The sequence below is a fragment of the Saccostrea cucullata genome, unplaced genomic scaffold (assembly GCF_032062105.1).
Source record: "Saccostrea cucullata isolate Sc308-1 unplaced genomic scaffold, CSIRO_AGI_Scuc_v1 ctg9612, whole genome shotgun sequence".
Classification (NCBI taxonomy): domain Eukaryota; kingdom Metazoa; phylum Mollusca; class Bivalvia; order Ostreida; family Ostreidae; genus Saccostrea; species Saccostrea cuccullata.
The window spans coordinates 3,587-24,654 of NW_026924862.1; the positions used below are offsets into that span (position 1 = coordinate 3,587).

General features: G+C 34.3%; 1 protein-coding gene and 1 pseudogene across 1 annotated transcript; both read right to left on the reverse strand.

The window, feature by feature from the left end:
• Positions 1 to 1,151: 1,151 nt before the first annotated feature.
• On the reverse strand, positions 1,152 to 10,408 carry LOC134267462 (4-hydroxy-2-oxoglutarate aldolase, mitochondrial-like). The gene is made up of 7 exons (XM_062749669.1): positions 10,071 to 10,408; positions 9,430 to 9,558; positions 9,087 to 9,214; positions 6,536 to 6,670; positions 5,845 to 5,941; positions 4,260 to 4,393; positions 1,152 to 1,579 (listed from the first exon to the last, which is right to left on the reverse strand). Exons 1-7 carry the CDS (start codon positions 10,312 to 10,314, stop codon positions 1,427 to 1,429), a joined length of 1,020 nt encoding a protein of 339 aa, XP_062605653.1. The 5' UTR covers positions 10,315 to 10,408; the 3' UTR covers positions 1,152 to 1,426.
• Positions 10,409 to 12,074: 1,666 nt separating this feature from the next.
• On the reverse strand, positions 12,075 to 16,185 carry LOC134267463 (spliceosome-associated protein CWC15 homolog; annotated as a pseudogene).
• Positions 16,186 to 21,068: the final 4,883 nt, after the last annotated feature.

The window sequence follows — 21,068 nt, forward strand, 5'->3', positions numbered from 1 at the left end:
GAAAGCAATAACCGGTATAGTCAGAGAAAGTCCGATCAGCAATAAGTTTCGTTTTGGAAAACTTCTTATTCTACTTTCAGGTTCAGGAATGGACAAAAACTCATCGACGTCTGCAATACAAATTTCTGTTATACTTTCAAAAACGCGACATGCTTCAATGTCCACCAAACTTTGGTTTTCATTTGCCTGTAATGCTTTTAACTTATTCACAGTTATTAAAGCCCATTCATAAGTTTTGTGAGAAGGGTGTTGAAAGAAATGTATTAAAGTACGGATCGATTTTTTCAGGCTTCTGTTAGATATTACAAAGTCCTCTGTGTGAGCAAAGTCAATATTTCTCACTTTACGAACAGACTCAAGAAGTCTTATGTTATCTCCCACTAAAAAATATCTACAGTTCTGTAATATAGAAAGCATTGTCTGAATGTCATATTTGAAAGTTCCCGCGTCACGGACATATATACGACACAGTTCTACCCTCGCCTTCGCAGGGTCATTCCCCGACAGTAAAGATACGTCAATGTCCTGCCATTTCACTCTGTTTCTATGTGAGGGGAACCGCATCAATTTTTCTATTTCATCTTTCCACTGAACACAAGTCCTGCACCACTGTTTCCTGTCGGTAAAATGTTTGCTACACGACTGAGAACAGACCGTTGTTGAGCTTAACTTTCTCTTCAAACGTTTGTAGACATCGTCCATACAGTGGTCAACAAGAGTTTTAAGACCAACAGTGGAATATTTCAAAGCTTGGATCAAAATAAGGAAATTTCGCTCTTCTGCTGAGTAATAATCCATTTTAAGTGAGGTCCAACAACAGAATTAAAAGGATTGAAGTCGCATAAAAGGCGCCCTTTTACGGGTCATGTTAACTTTTCGGTTCATCAAACTTTGAAAGACTTCCATGTGTAGTTTCAATATAAACGATCAATGCAATCGTTTAATTTGTCTGCAGTTATACTGAGCATAAGTAAAAGGATTCTGAAAGAAATTAAGTTGAACTAAACCTGCCCGTATCTCTCAAAAAAAAATGGAAGCTCATTGACATAAAAACAAAGCAACAAAAGACGAATTAATCTAGAGAGAGAAAAAAAACAAAACATAGTGTTTTTATTTTAAAAGAATATATTTTCAGATAAAAAAATTATCTCTTTCGACATCTTATACAAACATCAAAAAATAGATACTGATTACAGAATATACATGATTCAAGCCTTGTTAGCTGGGACGAAGATCCCAGGAACAAAAAAGCTGAATCCTCCAAGTCAAGATTATATTGACATTCAAGATACTGATGTTCAACTGTATTAGATAACATGTTTTAATGTCTCCATTCACAAATTTTTATATGAACCGTTCCAATTATAAAAAGTATATACTTCAACCAATACTTTTATTAATATATTACAATAATTACAGTAAAATTTCAGGTGAGAAACCCTGAGGATTTGAACACAGTCCTCATGATTTCTTCCTGCTCCGTTGTGATTGGCTGTAATGGTGACCTTACTGGGCCTCCATAGTAACCAAACCACTCCATGGCAACCTTCAGTCCTGGTACACCAAACCTCTTGGTTACCTAAAAATTTCCATTTCAATATCAGAAACATAATAGGGTATAAATGCTTTTATGTTGTCCATGCACTGTTGAAGACACCCACTTCCCTCAACATACACCTTTACATGTGTAAATGTTGTTCAGTATAAGTAACACACAAATCTGGTATTGCAGAAATAATCAACTAATGTAGTGTACTTGATACTTTTGCATCATATTAATTAATTAACATGTATATATATACTCAACAATAAAAAAAACCCCACATATTCAGATTTAACATGATAATCTAAGTTTTCAGATTAAACCTTAACTTTTAAAAGTTTATAAGAAATCATGCAAAACACTATTTTAATGAACATGATTAATCAAGGGAAATAATTCAACAATAGGGGTTTTAAAGCCCATGATGTACTTTAAATAGGTCACAGGTATCCAATGATAAAAAAATAGTTGTTCCATATACTTTTTCAAAATTTCTTTGATGAATTAAACAATATGCATTTCTTTTTTTTGTTGAGTATATATTCATGTTCACAGTACACAGATCTTAAAGGTGCTTAAACACAGATTTGAAGTTAATATTTTTCTCAAATTTTCAGTATAATATCAAAACTTAAATGTTCATTTAACCTTTCACATGGAAATATAATAAAAGACATTTTATCTGGAAATTACCAACACTAAAAAGAATGAATTCTTCATAACATTGTGATCTGGCCCTTTTTAAACAAGGATTTTTACTTTTTTAATCAGAACATTGACATCCCGTAAATCTGGAAATTTTTGTTGGAGATAAATTTTTAGCAAATTTGCGAGTTCACTGCATTCGCAAAAAATATTTTTCTTAAAAATAAATTATCAATAATAAATGTAAACAAAGCAGTGGTCCTTTGCAAAATTTTGAAATAAAAATTAAACAGTAGCTTTTGGACCCACGTTCGAAAAATAAAATCGACGTAAAAAATTTCCAGATTTACAGTATTTCTGTTATCCTTCAAGATAAGAGGATATCTATATATTCAACAAATCAGAAAAAATACACCAAGACAAGAGGCCCACGGGCCTTATAGGTCACCTGAGTATTGTGTAACAACTTTCAAACAATTAAATTTGGTTCGTGTTTAAACCGGAGGCCATGAAATTCACAATTTACAATTTTGAAAGAGGCACCATTGCATATCATAATTATTAACAATAGCATGCTTACTCTATTTACTTAACACCCAGAGGTAGATCAGAGTAACAAAGAGAAAATGCACTTCCATTTTTACTATCTAATCAATAGAGCCCCGACTTAACACCAGAACCCCTGACCCTGGGGCCATAAAATTCACAATTTTGGAAGAGGCACTCTTGCTCATCATAACTATGTGCTTAGTTAGTTAATCTAATACCCAGGAGCAGAGATTAAGATTTTCAAAGAAATAATGCATTTTCACTATATAATCTATAGAGCCCCGCCCTAACACCAGAACCCCTGACCCTGGGGCCATAAAATTCACAATTTTGGAAGAGGCACTCTTGCTCATCATAACTATGTGCTTATTTAGTATATTTAATACCCAGGAGCAGAGAAGAAGATTTTCAAAGAAATAATGCATTTTCACTATATTATCTATAGAGCCCTGCCCTAACACCAGAACACCTGACCCTGGGGCCATAAAATTCAAAAATCTGGAAGAGGCACTCTTGCTCATCATAGCTATGTGCTTAGTTAGTTTATCTAATACCCAGGAGCAGAGAAGAAGATTTTCAAAGAAATAATGCATTTTTACTATATAATCTATAGAGCCCCGCCCTAACACCAGAACCCCTGACCCTGGGGCCATAAAATTCACAATTTTGGAAGAAGCACTCTTGCTCATCATAACTATGTGCTTAGTTAGTGTATTTAATACCCAGGAGCAGAGAAGAAGATTTTCTAAGAAATAATGCATTTTCACTATATAATCTATAGAGCCCCGCCCTAACACCAGAACCCCTGACCCTGGGGCCATAAAATTCACAAATCTGGAAGAGGCACTCTTGCTCATCATAACTATGTGCTTAATTTGTTTATTAAATACCCAGGAGCAGAGAAGAAGATTTTCTAAGAAATAATGCATTTTCACTATATAATCTATAGAGCCCCACCCTAACACCAGAACCCCTGACCCTGGGGCCATGAAATTCACATATCTGGAAGAGGCACTCTTGCTCAACATAACTATGTGCTTAGTTAGTGTATTTAATACCCAGGAGCAGAGAAGAAGATTTTCAAAGAAATAATGCATTTTCACTATATAATCTATAGAGCCCCGCCCTAGCACTAGAACCCCTGACCCTGGGGCCTTGAATTTCAAAATTTTGGTAGAGGACTCAATGCTCATTACATTCATGCCAATAGTTTGCCTGCTTGATGTCCAGGAGTAAAGAAGAAGATTTTTAAAGATTTCATTAATTTTAGTGGTTTTGGCCCCACCCCTCAGGCCCCAGGGGGGCGGGGATCATAAAATTCACAATATTTGTTCCCCTCCACCCATAGATGCAGTATACCAAATTTGGTTGAAATTGGTTCAGTGGTTTCAGAGAAGAAGCTGAAAATGTTCAAATGTTAACACACGACGCACGACGGATGACGACGGACGAAAACGGATAGCAATAGGTCACCTGAGTTACTCCGGTGACCTAGAAATAACAATGAATGAAGTTAACTCACGCATGCATTGGGAGCGACAATTCTCTGCTGTAATATTGTGGGTTCCTTCATCTTTCCTTCTTTATACAGCTGCTCTAAATCACAAAGTTCCTGTCCCAGCATGTTAGCTGCCCCACACACCCCACCCACACAACCTACAAAACAGAGTCATACTAAATCACAGAGTTCCTGTCCCAGCTGCCCCACACACTCCACCTACACAACCCACACACTCCATCTACACAACCCACACACTCCACCTACACAACCTACAAAACAGAGTCATACTAAATCACAGAGTTCCTGCCCCAGCATGTTAGCTTCCCCACACACCCGGCCCACACAACCTACAAAACAGAGTCATACTAAATCACAGAGTTCCTGCCCCAGCATGTTAGCTGCCCCACACACCCCGCCCACACAACCTACAAAACAGAGTCATATACTAAATTACAGAGTTCCTGCCCCAGCATGTTAGCCGCCCCACACACCCTGCCCACACAACCTACAAAACAGAGTCATACTAAATCACAGAGTTCCTGCCCCAGCATGTTAGCTGCCCCACACACCCCGCCCACACAACCTACAAAACAGAGTCATACTAAATCACAGAGTTCCTGCCCAAGCATGTTAGTTGTCCCACACACCCCGCCCACACAACCTACAAAACAGAGTCATACTAAATCACAGAGTTCCTGCCCCAGCATGTTAGCTGCCCCACACACCCCACCAACACAACCTACAAAACAGAGTATCAGACAACCAATTCCTACTACATAACAACAAATCATTGCTAGTCTCTACAACACAACCAACCTACAAAACAGGGTTTTCCCTAACAACCAATTCTACATAACAACAAATCATTGCTAGTCTCTACAACCCCATACAAACAACCTACAAAACAATCACACCTAACAACCAATTCCTACTACATAACAACAAATTATTAGGTTATCAGATCAAACATACATAGCTTACAACATTAGTTATATCTAGTGTATCGGAATCTACACACACAACTTATAACACACAACTGAAACTGATGTTGTAGATCCCAACATTGCAACCTATAACACAAGTTTATCAGCTTTAAAAAAAAAAAAACAACCTACAAAGCATAATTGTTCCTGATTCCATATACATCTACAATACTTTCAACACAGTCATATCTAGTGCACAAGATATTTATACAACCTAAGACAAACTGGGTTTTTTTTTCATGTATGAGATCCCATTCACACATCATAGAACATACACTGGTATCAGACACAGAATTCTATATTCCAGATCCCACCAAGACACCAACATATAATTGTTTCATTTGAAACAAATCCAATCCTTAAGACTTTTAAGCTGTAAAAAACCTTAAATTGGCTGACCAAAAAACTTAAAACAATAGTAATTTTACTAGTACACATACATTGAAAATTTAATGACTTTTCCATTTGTGGTATGGAGGAAATGTGACACATACACTTTAGACATGTACTTCATCAACTGAGTCTTTCTGGTACTGGTAAATCTATCTGAACACCTAACACAAGCACAGTATTCAGTCTATGTACTCAGGAGTCAAATGCAAATAATACATAGATATACAAACCCACAAGATAAGCTGGCAGCAAGAATCCAGCAGACCCTGCCATTATCTGGAAATCTTTACCCTGGGTCTTGTACACCAAATTAGCAAGCTTTGCTATCTGTAAAAAAAAATTAAAAGGTAATAATATCAAGAATTAAAAAGTCAGTTTTCAGATTTTACAGTCAATATAAGTCTAAGCAGTTCAATTTGAGCTAAGAAGAAAGATTGTTAAGAAAACAAAATCTCTGCATTGCAATGGATATATTTCTGAGCAAAGAAAATGCCCAACTAAAAGTAAGCCTTCAATGTCAAAGTCAAAGCAAGATATCAAACTTTAAAAAACATCTTTTTGTCTTAGTCTAAGATTTAATTTTTTTAAGAAATAGATGCTAATGTGCTAAACATCTGATATGCAAAATTCTAACTCTATAGATATTGTACGTCAACAAAGAAACTAATGCATAACATGAATATCCTTATCTGATTTGCAATATTGCCAATCAAAAGTTATATTTTTCTTCACAGATTTATTAGGAATGATTCTGGGTCTAAATACAAAATTTCCATCATCTGTAACCCATTAATTTATATTGTTTTCATTTTTTAAACAACATAAAGAGGAAAACAAATTTTGATTGCCAACAATTCGAAGAAGAGATTCTCATTTTGTATTTGAATCCATTTCAATCCTTATTTTTTACAGAATACTTACATCTCCCCCACTGTCCTTTAGTCCAATTATATTTGGGTGAGAGGACAAGGTTATGATGACTTCTGGGTCAAGGTCAATGCCTGTGTTGCCTGGAACACTGTATAAAAGTATGGGTATCTTACTGGCATCAGCAACCTAGAGTTCAGAGATGGTGAAATACTGTAAATGTTCATTTATTACATTTGCCTTTATACTATATTTAGCAGCTTAGGCAAAAGGCAGCACAGGCTAAATCAAGTACATCACTAATATCAATATTACATGTAGATTAGGACGTTTACAACTAGACATGCATTCATTGACCACAAAATATCTTACTAGATGTTAAATGTAATATATTACAGTGCATGTACCACTTTAGATGTTCAGGATTACTTTTTTACATAAACATCTGACAAAAATAGTGCTTTAGATTTCAAAAGGCACATGACAATGGTAAAGAATTCCAGTATACAGATATAACTGCAGAACTGAGTTATGGTTTTATCGATTTAGTCTTTGACCATAAAGCTACAGATCCTGTAATGCAAAAAATGTGCCATTTACAGGGCAAGATTTTTTTGCACTGTTTGGGAGGATTTCTCCACTTTCCAAAATTGGTAAATCATCTACCTTTCATCCCCTAATTTCAGACACTTTCATAAACCAGTCTGTATATTTTATCCTCCTCTCAACCCTTTATAGTATTCTCTACAGGTGATAAACTGGCTTGATTTGAGTATTGTCTGACGAATTGCAGAAAATTCTAATTCAAGCGAGTTTATCGCCTGTAGAGGCGACTATAAAGGGTTGAGAGGTGTATAAAATATGCAGATTTATTAAACCAGAAGTCTCTGTCGAGACTGTAGCTCTACTGGTTTGTACTTATCAAAAACCATTGCACTGTTTTATGTATCTCTGTGTAGTCTACTTGTGTGCCAACTTATTTTGAAATCAAACTAAAACTGTAGAAGGAGTAGCGTTTTACAGGAATTTCACAGAAAATTCTATTTTTAGTAACCATGGCAACACTGTTCATCGAAATCAAAAACCAATGCATTATTCTATGCATCTTAGTGTAGTCTACTTGTGTGCCAGGTTATATTGAAATCAGACCAAAACTGTAGAAGGAGTAGCGTTTTACAGGAATTTCACAGAAAATTCTATTTTTAGTAACCATGGCAACACCGTTCATCGAAATCAAAAACCGATGCACTATTCTATGTATCTTAGTGTAGTCTACTTGTGTGCCATGTTATATTGAAATCAGACTAAAATTGTAGAAGGAGTTGTGTTTTACAGGAATTTCACAGAAAATTCTATTTTTAGTAACCATGGCAACACCGTTCATCGAAACCAAAAACCGATGCACTATTCTATGCATCTTAGTGTAGTCTACTTATGTGCCAAGTTATATTGAAATCAGACCAAAACTGTAGAAGGAGTAGCATTTTAAAGGAATTTCACAGAAAATTCTATTTTTAGTAACCATGGCAACACCGTTCATCGAAATTAAAAACCGATGCACTATTCTATGTATCTTAGTGTAGTCTACTTGTGTGCCATGTTATATTGAAATCAGACTAAAATTGTAGAAGGAGTAGTGTTTTACAGGAATTTCACAGAAAATTCTATTTTTAGTAACCATGGCAACACCGTTCATCGAAATCAAAAACCGATGCACTATTCTATGTATCTTAGTGTAGTCTACTTGTGTGCCAAGTGATAATGGAATCAGACCAAAACTGTAGAAGGAGTAGCGTTTTAAAGGAATATCACAGAGAATTCTATTTCTAGTAACCATGGCAACACCGTTCATCTAAATCAAAAACCGATGCACTATTCTATGTATCTTAGTGTAGTCTACTTGTGTGCCAAGTAATATTGAAATCAGACCCAAACTGTAGAAGGAGTAGTGTTTCAAAGGAATTTCACAGAGAATTCTATTTTTAGTAACCATGGCAACACCGTTCATCGAAATTAAAAACCGATGCACTACTCTATGTATCTTAGTGTAGTCTACTTGTGTGCCAAGTTATAATGAAATCAGACCAAAACTGTAGAAGGAGTAGCATTTTAAAAGAATTTCACAGGAAATTCTATTTTTAGTAACCATGGCAACACTGTTCATCAAAATCAAAAACCGATGCACTATTCTATGTATCTTAGTGTAGTCTACTTGTGTGCCAAGTAATATTGAAATCAGACTAAAATTGTAGGAGGAGTAGCGTTTTGAAAAATTGTTTACAGACAGACGGACAGACAGACGGACAGACAGACAGACAGACAGACAGACAGACGGACGGACGACGGACGCATTACTATCGCATAAGCTCTTCTGGTCTCTGACCAGTAGAGCTAAAAATGTGTCTAGCATTATGGAGGGAAAGGTATATGATTTACCAAAGTTGGAAAGTAGAGAAATTATCCCAAACAGTGTGCAAATAATCTTGCACCATAAATTGCACATTAAATTTTTGGATTACGGGATCTGTAGCTTTATGGTCAAAGACCACATTTAAAATCATAAGGCTATAGATCTGCAGCCAATACAGAATTTTTAGATATGAACCTTTGTAAAATGGATGATCAGAGCCCTGTTGTGCATGCCATTCTTGTAGTAACTAGGAGTGACCACTAGAGCAGCGTGTGCTCCTACATCCGCCATCTGATTGGTCATCTCTATTGTATCTCTGGTGGCTATAAATAAGACAAAATTGTTATTTTATAAAGCATTAGAATTTCTGCAAAACATCAAAATTATGAAATTCTAATCAAATTCTTCATAAATATCATACGTATGTTAAATGAAATAAACACAATATACATAAACAATCATTTTCCATAGTGTTCAGAAACAAATCATGGATCTATATATCCTACGAATATTTGGTAAAACAGTACATTGAATTTACATTCACATCCAGAGCCTGCCATGATGACCTTGTCTGAGGTGGCTGTCTTAGCGACGTATTCCACGACCTTGATCCTTTCCTCTGGTGTCTGATATACATATTCTCCATTGGACCCCTGTACAACATAACCTACAAAACATTATCTTACAGATGTTATATAAAGACAACACAGTAACCACACTCAGCTATAGAGAATATTATCATAATTCTTTGTGCTTTTCAGTATACTGTAGATCACTTAATTTTCGCGAAACCTTATTTTCGCGAGATAGTCATTGACTCTTTATTAGCGAGACAAAATTTTCACGAATTGTGGTCATTGCTCTATATAATCTTAAGGAATTCTATTATATGCGAGAAAGAAATTTTTGCGAGTATACTGTCTCGCGTAATTACGCGAAAATAAAGTTCTCGCGAATAAAAAGTGATTTACAGTACTATAGTCATATTCTCAAGCCACAATTAAGATCAAAATCTTAAATTAATTGTAATTATTAGACAGAATTATTAGGTGAAGAAATGTGCACACTACAACATAAAGAATATGGTTTATCCCTTTGTAAAAATTCTTACCAGTTGTCTGACATACACCTAGATCTAGTTTGTTGCTTGACCTACATCAGTATACACAATTATCTTACCCCCAAACGGTATCTTATTCCACTTCTGCATGTTTTCAGTCAGTTTGTCGTAGGCTACACTCTCGTCCTTGTTAAAGGGCGTGGCAATGGGTGGGTAGATACCGCTGACATCCACCCGCCGTGTCCCACCACTGGAATGTCTCACAACCGACATCAGCACAGCTGACGGTTTTAAATGTTTCCCATGCAGATGAAACCTTGATCGCCTGCAAAAACCGACAAGACAGTTCGCCACTCGCTTCATTTTAGTGGATGGTTGGACACGGATCGTGTTTCACTCGGCCTGGATGGGTATTCAGTTACAGATTTCTTTTACATTAATTTACGGACGACCTCTTGGGTAAAGTAAACATGAAAGTGAAACTAGAGATTTAACTTCCGGTAGTCATCATGCATGTGGCGGGAAATACAAAATGAGATCGAAAAAATAAAGGGCAAGAACTCGTACTACTCCTCCCATAGGGAAATCGTGCAGCATTTTTTTAAACAACGTTATACATATTCTTAGGTCTACTGAACATTAAATCAAAACACGAAAATCTTTTCTAATGACATAAGTTATGTACTTAAAAACAAACTTGCAAAGAAAAAATGTTTTCACTCCTCTCGATCTCTCTAACAATCAAAGCAATCATTGTGTCGCCTGCAGAGCAGACAGGCACTACTAGGAATCACTTTACCTGCCGTCTGTCTGTCCGTCAGTCAAACCTTGTATCTCAAGAACTGCAAGAGATACGGACTCGATATTTTGCACATTTATTGCTTGGCCTTATGACATTTGTAAATTGCCATGGTTACCGACCTCGTGACCCTTGACCTTGTCCTTTGACCTACTTTACCAGAAAGTTAAAAGTGCCAATATACAGCATATTTAGCATTTATAACATGTTTATCAATATGAGCTCATAATACACTTCACTGAAACTTATGATATTCAGTAATTACCACAAAAACTAATATATTATGAAAATACATCGGGATTGGGATCGAGATCCCACATTCGGATCGTGTAGAGTGACAATTGGTGTAAAGACTTTAAAACTTGTATTTATAACACATGAAAAATGATAATTATTTATAATGATTTCAACTTCATTATTCATTTGAGAGTTGAGAATCATTAATTTTTTGATTGACAGACTCTATCACAGTCTCATATTATGTGTGCATGTTTTTTGAGCATTTGTGAACTATCATGCTAGATTTTTTTTTTGGCATGAAATACTGTTAATGCTAGTGGCAATTATAAATGGCTTAGATTAAGTTGCATCTTTAAAGATTAGCTAAAAGCAGGCGATACATGCGTTCATTGGAACACTTTAGTTTTTAAAAAGGGGATTGTTATCATATGTTTGGTGAAATGATCTACAACTCTTTATAACTTTTCTCTCTCAAAAAAAAAAAAAAGAAATTTAGAGAATGATCATTCATGATACAGTCCGAGTGTATGTTATAATATGCTTTGGCCATATGGTTTCACCTCTTATGTACTTCCAAGGTTAGGATTGGAAGAAAACTCATGAAAAATAGATTTTAAACTAATAGTTAGTGCAATCTTAAAAGCTTTTTTTATTCTTAATTAAATAACAAACTAGATAAATGGTACAGGAGTCTGGTTGACAAACATATCAAGCTATTGTTGTTCAGATTAAGGATGTGATGTTGTTGTTATACTCACTGTATCTCAGTATTGATATCTACCTCCCTTAGCATCTCTTACTAAGACAAACTCATTTAACTCTACTTTTTACTGATTAGACAAGACAAAGTCTCCTGATATTATTTTTTTTTAATTAAAATACTTTTAATATTCCTTTAGAATTTGAAAACAGAATTAACAAGATCAAAATGCTGATTAATTTTACATATGATATAATTCCATTCAAATATCATTTGTTATTAACTTCATAATATAAAAAATGTTAAAAAGTGCTCTCATGAAAACTTGTTGCGGCATAGAGTGCCGTTTAAATTTTCTTGGAATTACCATACCCTTTTTATACTACATGTAGTAAGTTTAGTTCTCTTCACAGTAAAAGTCATGAATCAAGAGGCCACTTCTGATGTCTATCTGTACATTTCATATTCATAATACAACAAAAACAAAATGATGCCAATCTCACAATATTATCAAGTTTTATTATTACAAATATTATAATCACACATTTATATGAAACTGATTTTAAAAATGAACAAATTGTAAAAGCATAAGTGATCATACAGTTAAAAAAAAGATACCTGACTACTAGACAACCAGAAATTGGTCAGATTTTCTGATTCATGAAGTATTTGTATAAAGCTTAATTAACATATCAATACCAAGTTTTAAAATGCAAGAAATATCAATTTTTAAAACAGCTCTGCTGTCAATTCACAACTTATAAATATTTCTAATCATATTTTTGAAATGTGCCTTAAATTACATTAAAATTACTTTTTTTAGTAGGATTAATTTTATACCTATGTTGTTTATAGGGCTACTGCAAGTAAAACTGAAAAAGCATTTTCTCCATCGATATGAATGGGGTTTTTTTTTTAAAGAAACACACTTGTAACAGCAAATTTGTGTTTTGATAATATGAAAAAAAATAGAAAATTTCCAAAATAGTGCTTACACACAGTTTGCTTGAAAGAATTGCCTTGAGTGGGTCCTTAAACTCATATGCTACTTTCATCGGAAACATGTAAGACAACAATTTTTTTTAGTCTATACATTTCATATTGATAAAGTAATATGTTATTAACTGAAAGAGACCATCTTTCAAAAGCCTGTAGGATTCTGTGTTCCTTCAAGCAATGTGACATGTTCTTAGTCCTCCATTTACCGGTCACTCTGTTTTGACACACATAAGATTCTCTAGCCATTCAAAGAAGACCTCACAGAACAAATCAGCTGCTGTACTTTGTAATTTTAGCTCTTTATGTCTTCTTATTCACATAGAGATTCAATTTATTTCACATATTTCTCCATGAATTTTTTGTGGAATTCTGATCTCAGGGTGTCATTAATGAATGCACTCTTTTTTTTATCGTCTTCTCCTTTAGCACAGTTCTTAAACACAACATCGTCGTCCCACCTACATCAAAACAAAGCAACATTTTAAATCAAAATTAGCAGTACCTAATCATATCCTCTTGTCGCATTCTTAGTGTTTTCCTTCTCGCAAAAAGTATGAAAATCATGCAGTACCAATTGCATTATTTTGTAGGTGAATTACTTAACTTTCAATCATCAAGTATCTTCTATTATTCATCAGAATGACCCATTTTAACTTATTTTCAGTGTATTAGGATTTAAATAGCCTCTTTTGATGCAACTATAGTCTTCAAAATATTAAACTGAAGGAATTCATAATACCCTGTTCTTTAGACCTCAGAAACTCTCTAATCTCTGAACTGCTATATACTTTCGCTTGACTTTGACTCCCTAACCTCTGAACACTTTGTTCTATACCTTCACTTGAGTTTCTTGACTCTGTTATATATACTTTTGCTCGACTTAGACTCTATAACCTCTGAACACTTTGTTACAAACCTTCGCTTGACTTTGAAATCTGTGGCATTTCTCTCCTGCTGGTTTAGTAGGGGATTCCCCTTCAGAATATTCTCGGTTCTAATTCTCTCCTCCTCTGCTTTCTTCTCTGCATCCTAAAAATTCAATACAACATGCATCACCAAGAAATTTAAAAGAAATGTCAAGTAACCTTGACACATGTCTCATTGGACCTGCATAGAATGGTAACTTCCATGACCTTGTGCAAATGGCCCTGAATCAGCATCAATGCAAATCCTTAGGATATATTCAATATTTGTGTCAATTATGAATCGTAAATAATTTTCCACCATAGCATAATTTTATAAAATATTTTTTTCAGCCATAGACAAACTTGACCAATTGACAATGAGGTGAAATAAGAATGCATCACATGAACACAAGAAATTTTCTGTCATGTTTGAGCTTTTTTCCAATTGTATATAAAGTAAATGATGAAACAAGTTTACATTTTTTCTAAGAGTGACCTGAGTTGGCTTTATCATCAGGGATGACAGTCACTAGTATGACACTTTTAGCATGGCAGACAGACAGGACTTTGACACCCCAAACATTTTATGGTGTAGTACTTACAAGTAAACTTCCTTAAATACTTCATTCTCATAATATATTACAAAGCAATTTACCATTCTTGCTTTTTCATTGGCTCGTTCCTTCTTGATTTTCTGGAGTTCGGCCATTAACTCAGCTGTGTCATCTTCATCATCAGAAGACTCATCCTCATCCTATAAAACGTAAGTCTGGATCAGTCAAAATCTAGTGATATTTGAAATATTAATACAAATTTCAGTATTAAAAAAATCAAAGGGGCATTAACAACATGGAACAGTGTTTGGGAATAAAGACATTTATGAATATTAAAATAGCAAAAATACAAATCAAGAAATCAATGCATGGAATTGTCTTTCTTGATTTAGTTAACAATATTCCATGTTTTGTAAAAATCACAATGAAAATTGAGATGCATTTTGAAAAGAACAAGGTACAGTTTCAGCTTTATTGTGCCTTAAAAATTTAATGTTTTCAAAAAGTTTTGAAACTGGCTCAAATATTAGTTGAGTTAATGACTAAGATAGATCAGGAAAGAATATGGCATAAGGCAGTACCATTCCATCAATATGACGTCATTGATTTGATGCCTTTCTCTATTTTTAACAGAAAAGCCTAAAAATGACTCATTTCAAGGGTAATTCTCCTTCAGAAAATAATGTCCACAGCCATCGCCCACTTTAATTTTTGTATATGTTGTGCAAAATTTAATGAAAATTCACATATTTTAAAATCTTTGTGGGCGATGCCTGTGGACACTATTATCTGAAGGAAAATTCCACTGAAAATTGGTGTCTTCTGCAACTTTTTAAGAAAATACAGGAAAATGCCCGTTTATGACGTCACAAATAGCATTTAGATAACATGTGAGAAAAATAATTTGTACTACTTTTCTGCATGGAATTTCAATGAATCAGAAAGCATGAGTTTTCATTTTTTACATCAGTTTCATGTTTAAGAAAATCACAGGGCAACATTTGTATTGACACCATAATTGGCTCTTTTCTTAATGGTCAGACAGAGAAACAATAGAAAAATTGATGGTGGACAAGGCAAAAAGGAAAAGGAATGAATGCATGACAATTTAAGTAAAATTTTGTTGAACCGATTTACGAACATTTTTTGATCATACACTAGATATTAAAGTAACACAATATTTACCTCTTCATCGACTGGGTCATCTGCATCTAAGTTAGCTGCAGGAACCTGATCTAGGCGAGGCCTCTTACTGCTGCCTGATTCTGTAAAACAAATATTTCTTCATGTTTTGGTTACTTTTATGAAGAGTAACTCACTGCATATACCAGGATATTTGTGATTTTTTTTTATAGTATTTCAAGTTGCAAGATGTCATTGTGAATTATTTTTTTAAATTACCTTTTAAAACACAATATATGCAAGCAAATAACAATTATAATTTCATACTTTGCTGACATCAAATTATGACATTTCTCCCTGTAATATTTGTATTTTAAATTCATTTGTAAACTCAGATATTTTACTGGACCAGATTTATGGTACAAATGACAATTACCCCTGTTTCTATCCCGCTTCTCTCTGACAGTTCTTTCCCTCTCATCTAAATCTCTTCTGAAATCACGGCCTCTAAGTTCCTCTGTTGTACCTTGTCCTTCCTGTCTGTAAACACAAACTATAAATTACTACATGTGTCATTAATTTAACAGGATTCATGGTTTAACCCTTTCCCATTGACTTTAGCTTACTTCATTATAATCATTGTCCAAATTTGAATTAATGATAATATTTTTGTCTCGATGAATTTTAAAATATTTGCATCAATTATGTCAAGATCAAACAAGTACAAGGTATAATTTTTACTGCTGTTTCAAACAGTAAATTCTGACATCCTTCATACCTGTATTTGATTTTGGTGTGCGCTGGTAAATCTCGACGAGTACTGTTTGGACAGGGCACTGAGATCCCCTTCATTTTTCCCTCTACCACCTCTGGCCGGTTCAAATGTTGGACGAGCTGCTGTTGTCATTTCTGTTCAGTCTGTATCTTTAACAAAAAAGACACGGTAACACTAAAGCTTGATAGAAAAATTTGCTAAATTCCCATACTTTGGTATGGGCTCTGCTTTGACTTTCCTAAGACATAATGCTTGAATAATCCTCTTGGATTTGGAGCCTCTACAATACATATTTTAGGTTAATAATAATCCAGATGTTCTCTAGGACATTTTTGAGGAGAAAACGATGTTTTCGCGTTTCAGTATTTAATATATTATTTAATGTATAAATTTAATTAAATATTTAGTAAAAGCCGGAACAAACCCCGCGGTCACATTTTTAGGAGACAGAGGAATCTCGGGCTAAACAGAAGCTTGCATTTTTATATAGATGCTATCACACAAAGTAAGAAATACAAACAGAAAAGGTATTCTCAAATTACTTTATAAAAATGTGACATTTTTACTAACACTGAGACTGCTGAGTTACAAAACCAAATGATAAAAACAAGGGGAAAACTCAGCGACCATTCTCCATAGGGAAAGAATGGTTAAATGCCCATGCAAAATCCTAACATCACCGAGGAGAAAAGAAAGTATTCAGAAATTCCAAAAGAGATTTTATGTAACATCAAACAACTGCATTTCATTTGAAGTGGATCGTACGTACCATTTGGTCAAATTTATAATAAAGTAAATATGTTTTTTTCTGTTCACAGACTTACCGGAAGAGATAATGTAGCCTTTAAATAAAACACCCAAACAAAAGAATCTTTTCTTTTGACTGCACACGCATTTACAAGATACCCCAGATCAGCAAAACAAGCTTAATGTTATCGTATGTTAATAAGAATATTGTTTGAAAGTTAATGCCACATTTAAGCGATAATGGCATTTAACATTTGTTTAGAGAGTACAATATAAATATAAAACCAAACCAATCTATTTTCCGGATTTTTTAAAGACTGAACTTTATAGGGAAAAATCCATATAGAAATACGTTGTCAGGTCCAGAAAATGCTCTGCCAAGTTCTTATCTTTCTCCTTATAAATAAACACTGTTTTAAAGGAGAAACTTCAGATATATTGTGATACGGCATATTCTCATCTAAATATTGTTTTAACATTTAAACTTTACTTTTACGACTTTTCTACACTTTATATAATGATTTCTCACGATAGATACATTAACCTTTCCCTGAACATTTTCTACAGTAAAAACACAACAAAATTTGGGGACTCTATTCTTTCTCTCTCTTTTAGCAAATCCAGGGAGGGGCAACCCCCCCCCCCTCCCTCTGGATCCGTCACTGATTACACTACAGTTAAATTTTTGTTTGTGATTGAAAACAAAAGGACTTCAAATTTCACTGCAGAATAAACGTATCTCAATAAAATTGTAATTTTAACATAGAAGTGCTTTATCTCAACTCATACTTCGAAGAAATATTTTCAAATAAGTGAATTAAACGATCAAAATTTCCCCCATTTGTACATATTGTGATAGAATTTAGTTTATAGGTGGAAATGGACAGCGTCTGAGTGTGGGAATGGTATAATTAACTTGGTTTATTTTTTAAATTTATTTTTATTTCTCTTCAACCTCCCTGTTTGTTAAAAAATCGACATTTCTCCCCAAATTTTTCCCCATTTTCTTTTTTCTTTTTAATTAAGGGGATTTGGGGGGAGGTCAAATTGCTCATTCTTCGTGGTATATTGCTCTAAAAATTAAAATTGTACATTATTCAAAATGAATGCTATGAAGAAGTGGTAAAGTATATAAATACTGTTATAATATTTATCTCCTAGTTACAGGGACGTAGCATCGTTTTTTTTTTTTTTTTGTGGAGGGGGTGTTTTGTTTTTGAAAAAAATAGGAGGGAAAGCTACAGAAAAAACCCGAAAATTGGAGAAAAAAAAAACACCAGATTAAAAAAATCGGAGAGGGCTACGTTATTGCAGCTACTGGAATGCAAGCGCATATAGCATCAGTAGGAGGGGGTTTGTCCCACTTTTTTACGAACATAACTTTTCACGATTGAAAATTTATGTTCATTGAAAGGTCGGTAGCGCCCCCCCCCCCCCCCCTTTCCCCCCCCCCCCCCCCCACCCCCCCCCCCCCCCCCCCCCCCCCCCCCCCCCCCCCCCCCCCCCCCCCCCCCCCCCCGCCCCCCACGAAATATATGGGATCTTCGAGTTTGGAAAGTCACACCCTTTTTGGGGTTGTCAGGTTTTTTTAAGGTAAGTTGACATTACTTTGATCTGGTTGGCCCCCCCCTCCACTTTCAAAAACGATGCTACGTCCATTGAAATACAGTGTAAAGATTTACCATTGAAGTGTTGAAGAAGTTGAAAAAAAAGTTGTAATTAACCTACAATATAATTAGTTCCCCAAACGAAGTTTGGGAACATATTGTTTTTACTTTTTTGAATGTTTTCTTTGTTCTCCGGGAATTTTTGTCCGCGAGTGTTCTCGTAAAATACTCATCCGATCTAGGTGAAACCTTTTTAGGGTCACAGGTATGTTATGTAGATGTGCGGAACGAAGGTCATTTGGGGCACCCTGCAGGGGGGCACGTGTAACACGTGAAATGACCAATATAAAAGATTTAGCCGTAACTTTTTAAATATTGGATGAAATGCTTTGAAACTCATAATATAAGGATATAATAGTAGTATAGACATGATGACATGGTCAAAATAGCAAGATCTCACGCGCATGCAGGTGCCCTTCGCTGCGATTGGCTGAAACTTAAAGTCAAAATTTATTTTGTTTTCTACAAAATCCTTTGAAATTTTGAACATAGTCTTACATTATGAAGATCTACAGCATGATATATAAGAATAATCATGAACGCACGCACATGCACGTGTGCTGCAATCTGATTGGCTAAAACTTTAAATACCGACAACTTTCTTGGTTCTCAATAATACAGGGTGAAATTTCAAATATGAATAGATATAATGATTGCCTACATTATACTACTATCAAAAGTAAATACATGGACGTGCATGCACATGCGACCGCACACAATGTATTAAAAGACAGTATACTTGAGTGTTTGATGTTCATGCAGAATTAAGAACTTCTAAATGTCAAGACATGTAACATACTGAAGCATGCAGATCTTTTGACCCTTGACCTTGAAACTGAGGTCAAGGTCATTGGTAACCTGAATAAAATGTTGATATTAGCTATTTACCAAAATCACCTTGACCTATAAACTTGAAATCACCTTAACCTTTGCCCTTACCAAAGGGAAAAAAAAAATGAAGTACATGTACATGTATCTAGAAACACCTTTCAGAGTTTATTTCGGTTGGCAGGTTAGAAGTTAAAGAGGTGATGGTTTTTTAATAACCTTGACCTTTCATCCAAATGTCACAATCAATATTAAGTTCTTTGAGTAAGATACAAGATTCAACTCCAATGTTAAAAAGGTCAAGAATAAAAATACCCCCCCCCCCCCCCCCCCCGCAACAACCAAACAAATCAAATTAATGGCAACTGAAATACTGTTAAACTCAAATTACACCTCGGACCCACATAAAATTTCAGGAAAACTGCAGAAAAGAGCTCGAGAAAAATGTATTAAAATATTTTATTTGAGTTTCCAAAGTATATAGAAAATTAATTTATACAAAAAATTACAAATCCTGTCGTGTTAAAAATTAAAATAATGAACAAAGTTGGTTTTAAGCCTTTTATAGCCTATTTATTCAGATGTCGTTAATAGCATTCAATTCTACTATTTGAAATAATATTTTAATACCAAGCATCCTTTGTTTATTTTACCTTTGAAATTTATTTGAATTTTTTTTTTTGAATTTCGCAAACCCCAAAATAGCGATTTACATGTACGCTCCTTCGTAAAATAATCAGGTATTTGCATTCATGTAAAAAATATTAATAAAAAGGTGTTAAACAATACTGGTCACATTAGCTGACACGAAAGTCTTTTTAAACATCTCTTGTAAACCCCAGAAAGTAGCCCCCATGCATTCAAAAAATAAATAGTTCCGGTCAAAAACCTTTATATATTTATTTACAAAGTATATAAAATTTACTAGGCACAGGTATCAGAGTTGTCAAAATGGCTTGAGAGGAAATATAAAAAAAAAAATTTTAAAAAAGGAAAAATCCCTTTTCCACGTATGGAACTACTATTGAATAAGTTCATTTTGATTGGTTAGCTATTGGCGTGATACCCTTAGTCGACTTTAACTCTGCCTTGTCGTAGGAATAAAACCAACTTTGAGCCCGAAGTTAAAATAAGTAGAGAAATAAGATTTGAATCGATACATTAAAAAAAGACATATGTTTGAAAAAAGGTAACTTTATATATGATTTTTTTTTTTTTATCCGTGGGGTAGAAAAATAGTTAATGTTAACCAACATGCAATAATCATCTTGCATATGTATGTACATGTACGTGTGCGCGCATGCAAAACGTAAAACTATATATAGTTATATCATTGTAACTTTTTATTCTTAAATGGTCCGAAACTTAGCATATTTATAAAAAAAAATCTTAGAGGAATAAGGCACGAAAAGGGACATGGGGAGCGTTTGGGAAAATCTGTAACGGGCCCCGTTAAATTAATAGTTTATATCTTTGTTTAAATGTCCATATCCGAGTTTGTCACTATAGTTCACAAAATAATTAATGATACATTGTGTAAATATTAATTAAACTTAGATCTTTCTATTCTATTCTAATTGTTTTTTTATATATTAATAAAGCAGTTAGACGTATTATACAGAATATGCCATTTTAATGGATTTCCCAAGATATGTTGGATTTAGCTTATCATCTTCTGCGCATTTTTCTCAAGGAATACCTGTGTAGTAAAAAAAATCAAACAATTGTTAACGTCGATCTAATAAATCATCTGCTTTTATGATTTAAGTTCTGTAAATTAT

Bases quoted from the DNA above. Each gene is read 5' to 3' on its own strand.
- LOC134267462 (XM_062749669.1), bottom strand. From the start codon at position 10,314: ATGAAGCGAGTGGCGAACTGTCTTGTCGGTTTTTGCAGGCGATCAAGG. The intron at 9,215-9,429 runs GTAAATTCAATG...TCTTATTTATAG, and splicing joins GGCAGGCTCTGGATGTGAAT to CCACCAGAGATACAATAGAG. The intron at 5,942-6,535 runs GTAAGTATTCTG...TTTTTTTTACAG, and splicing joins TAAAGGACAGTGGGGGAGAT to ATAGCAAAGCTTGCTAATTT.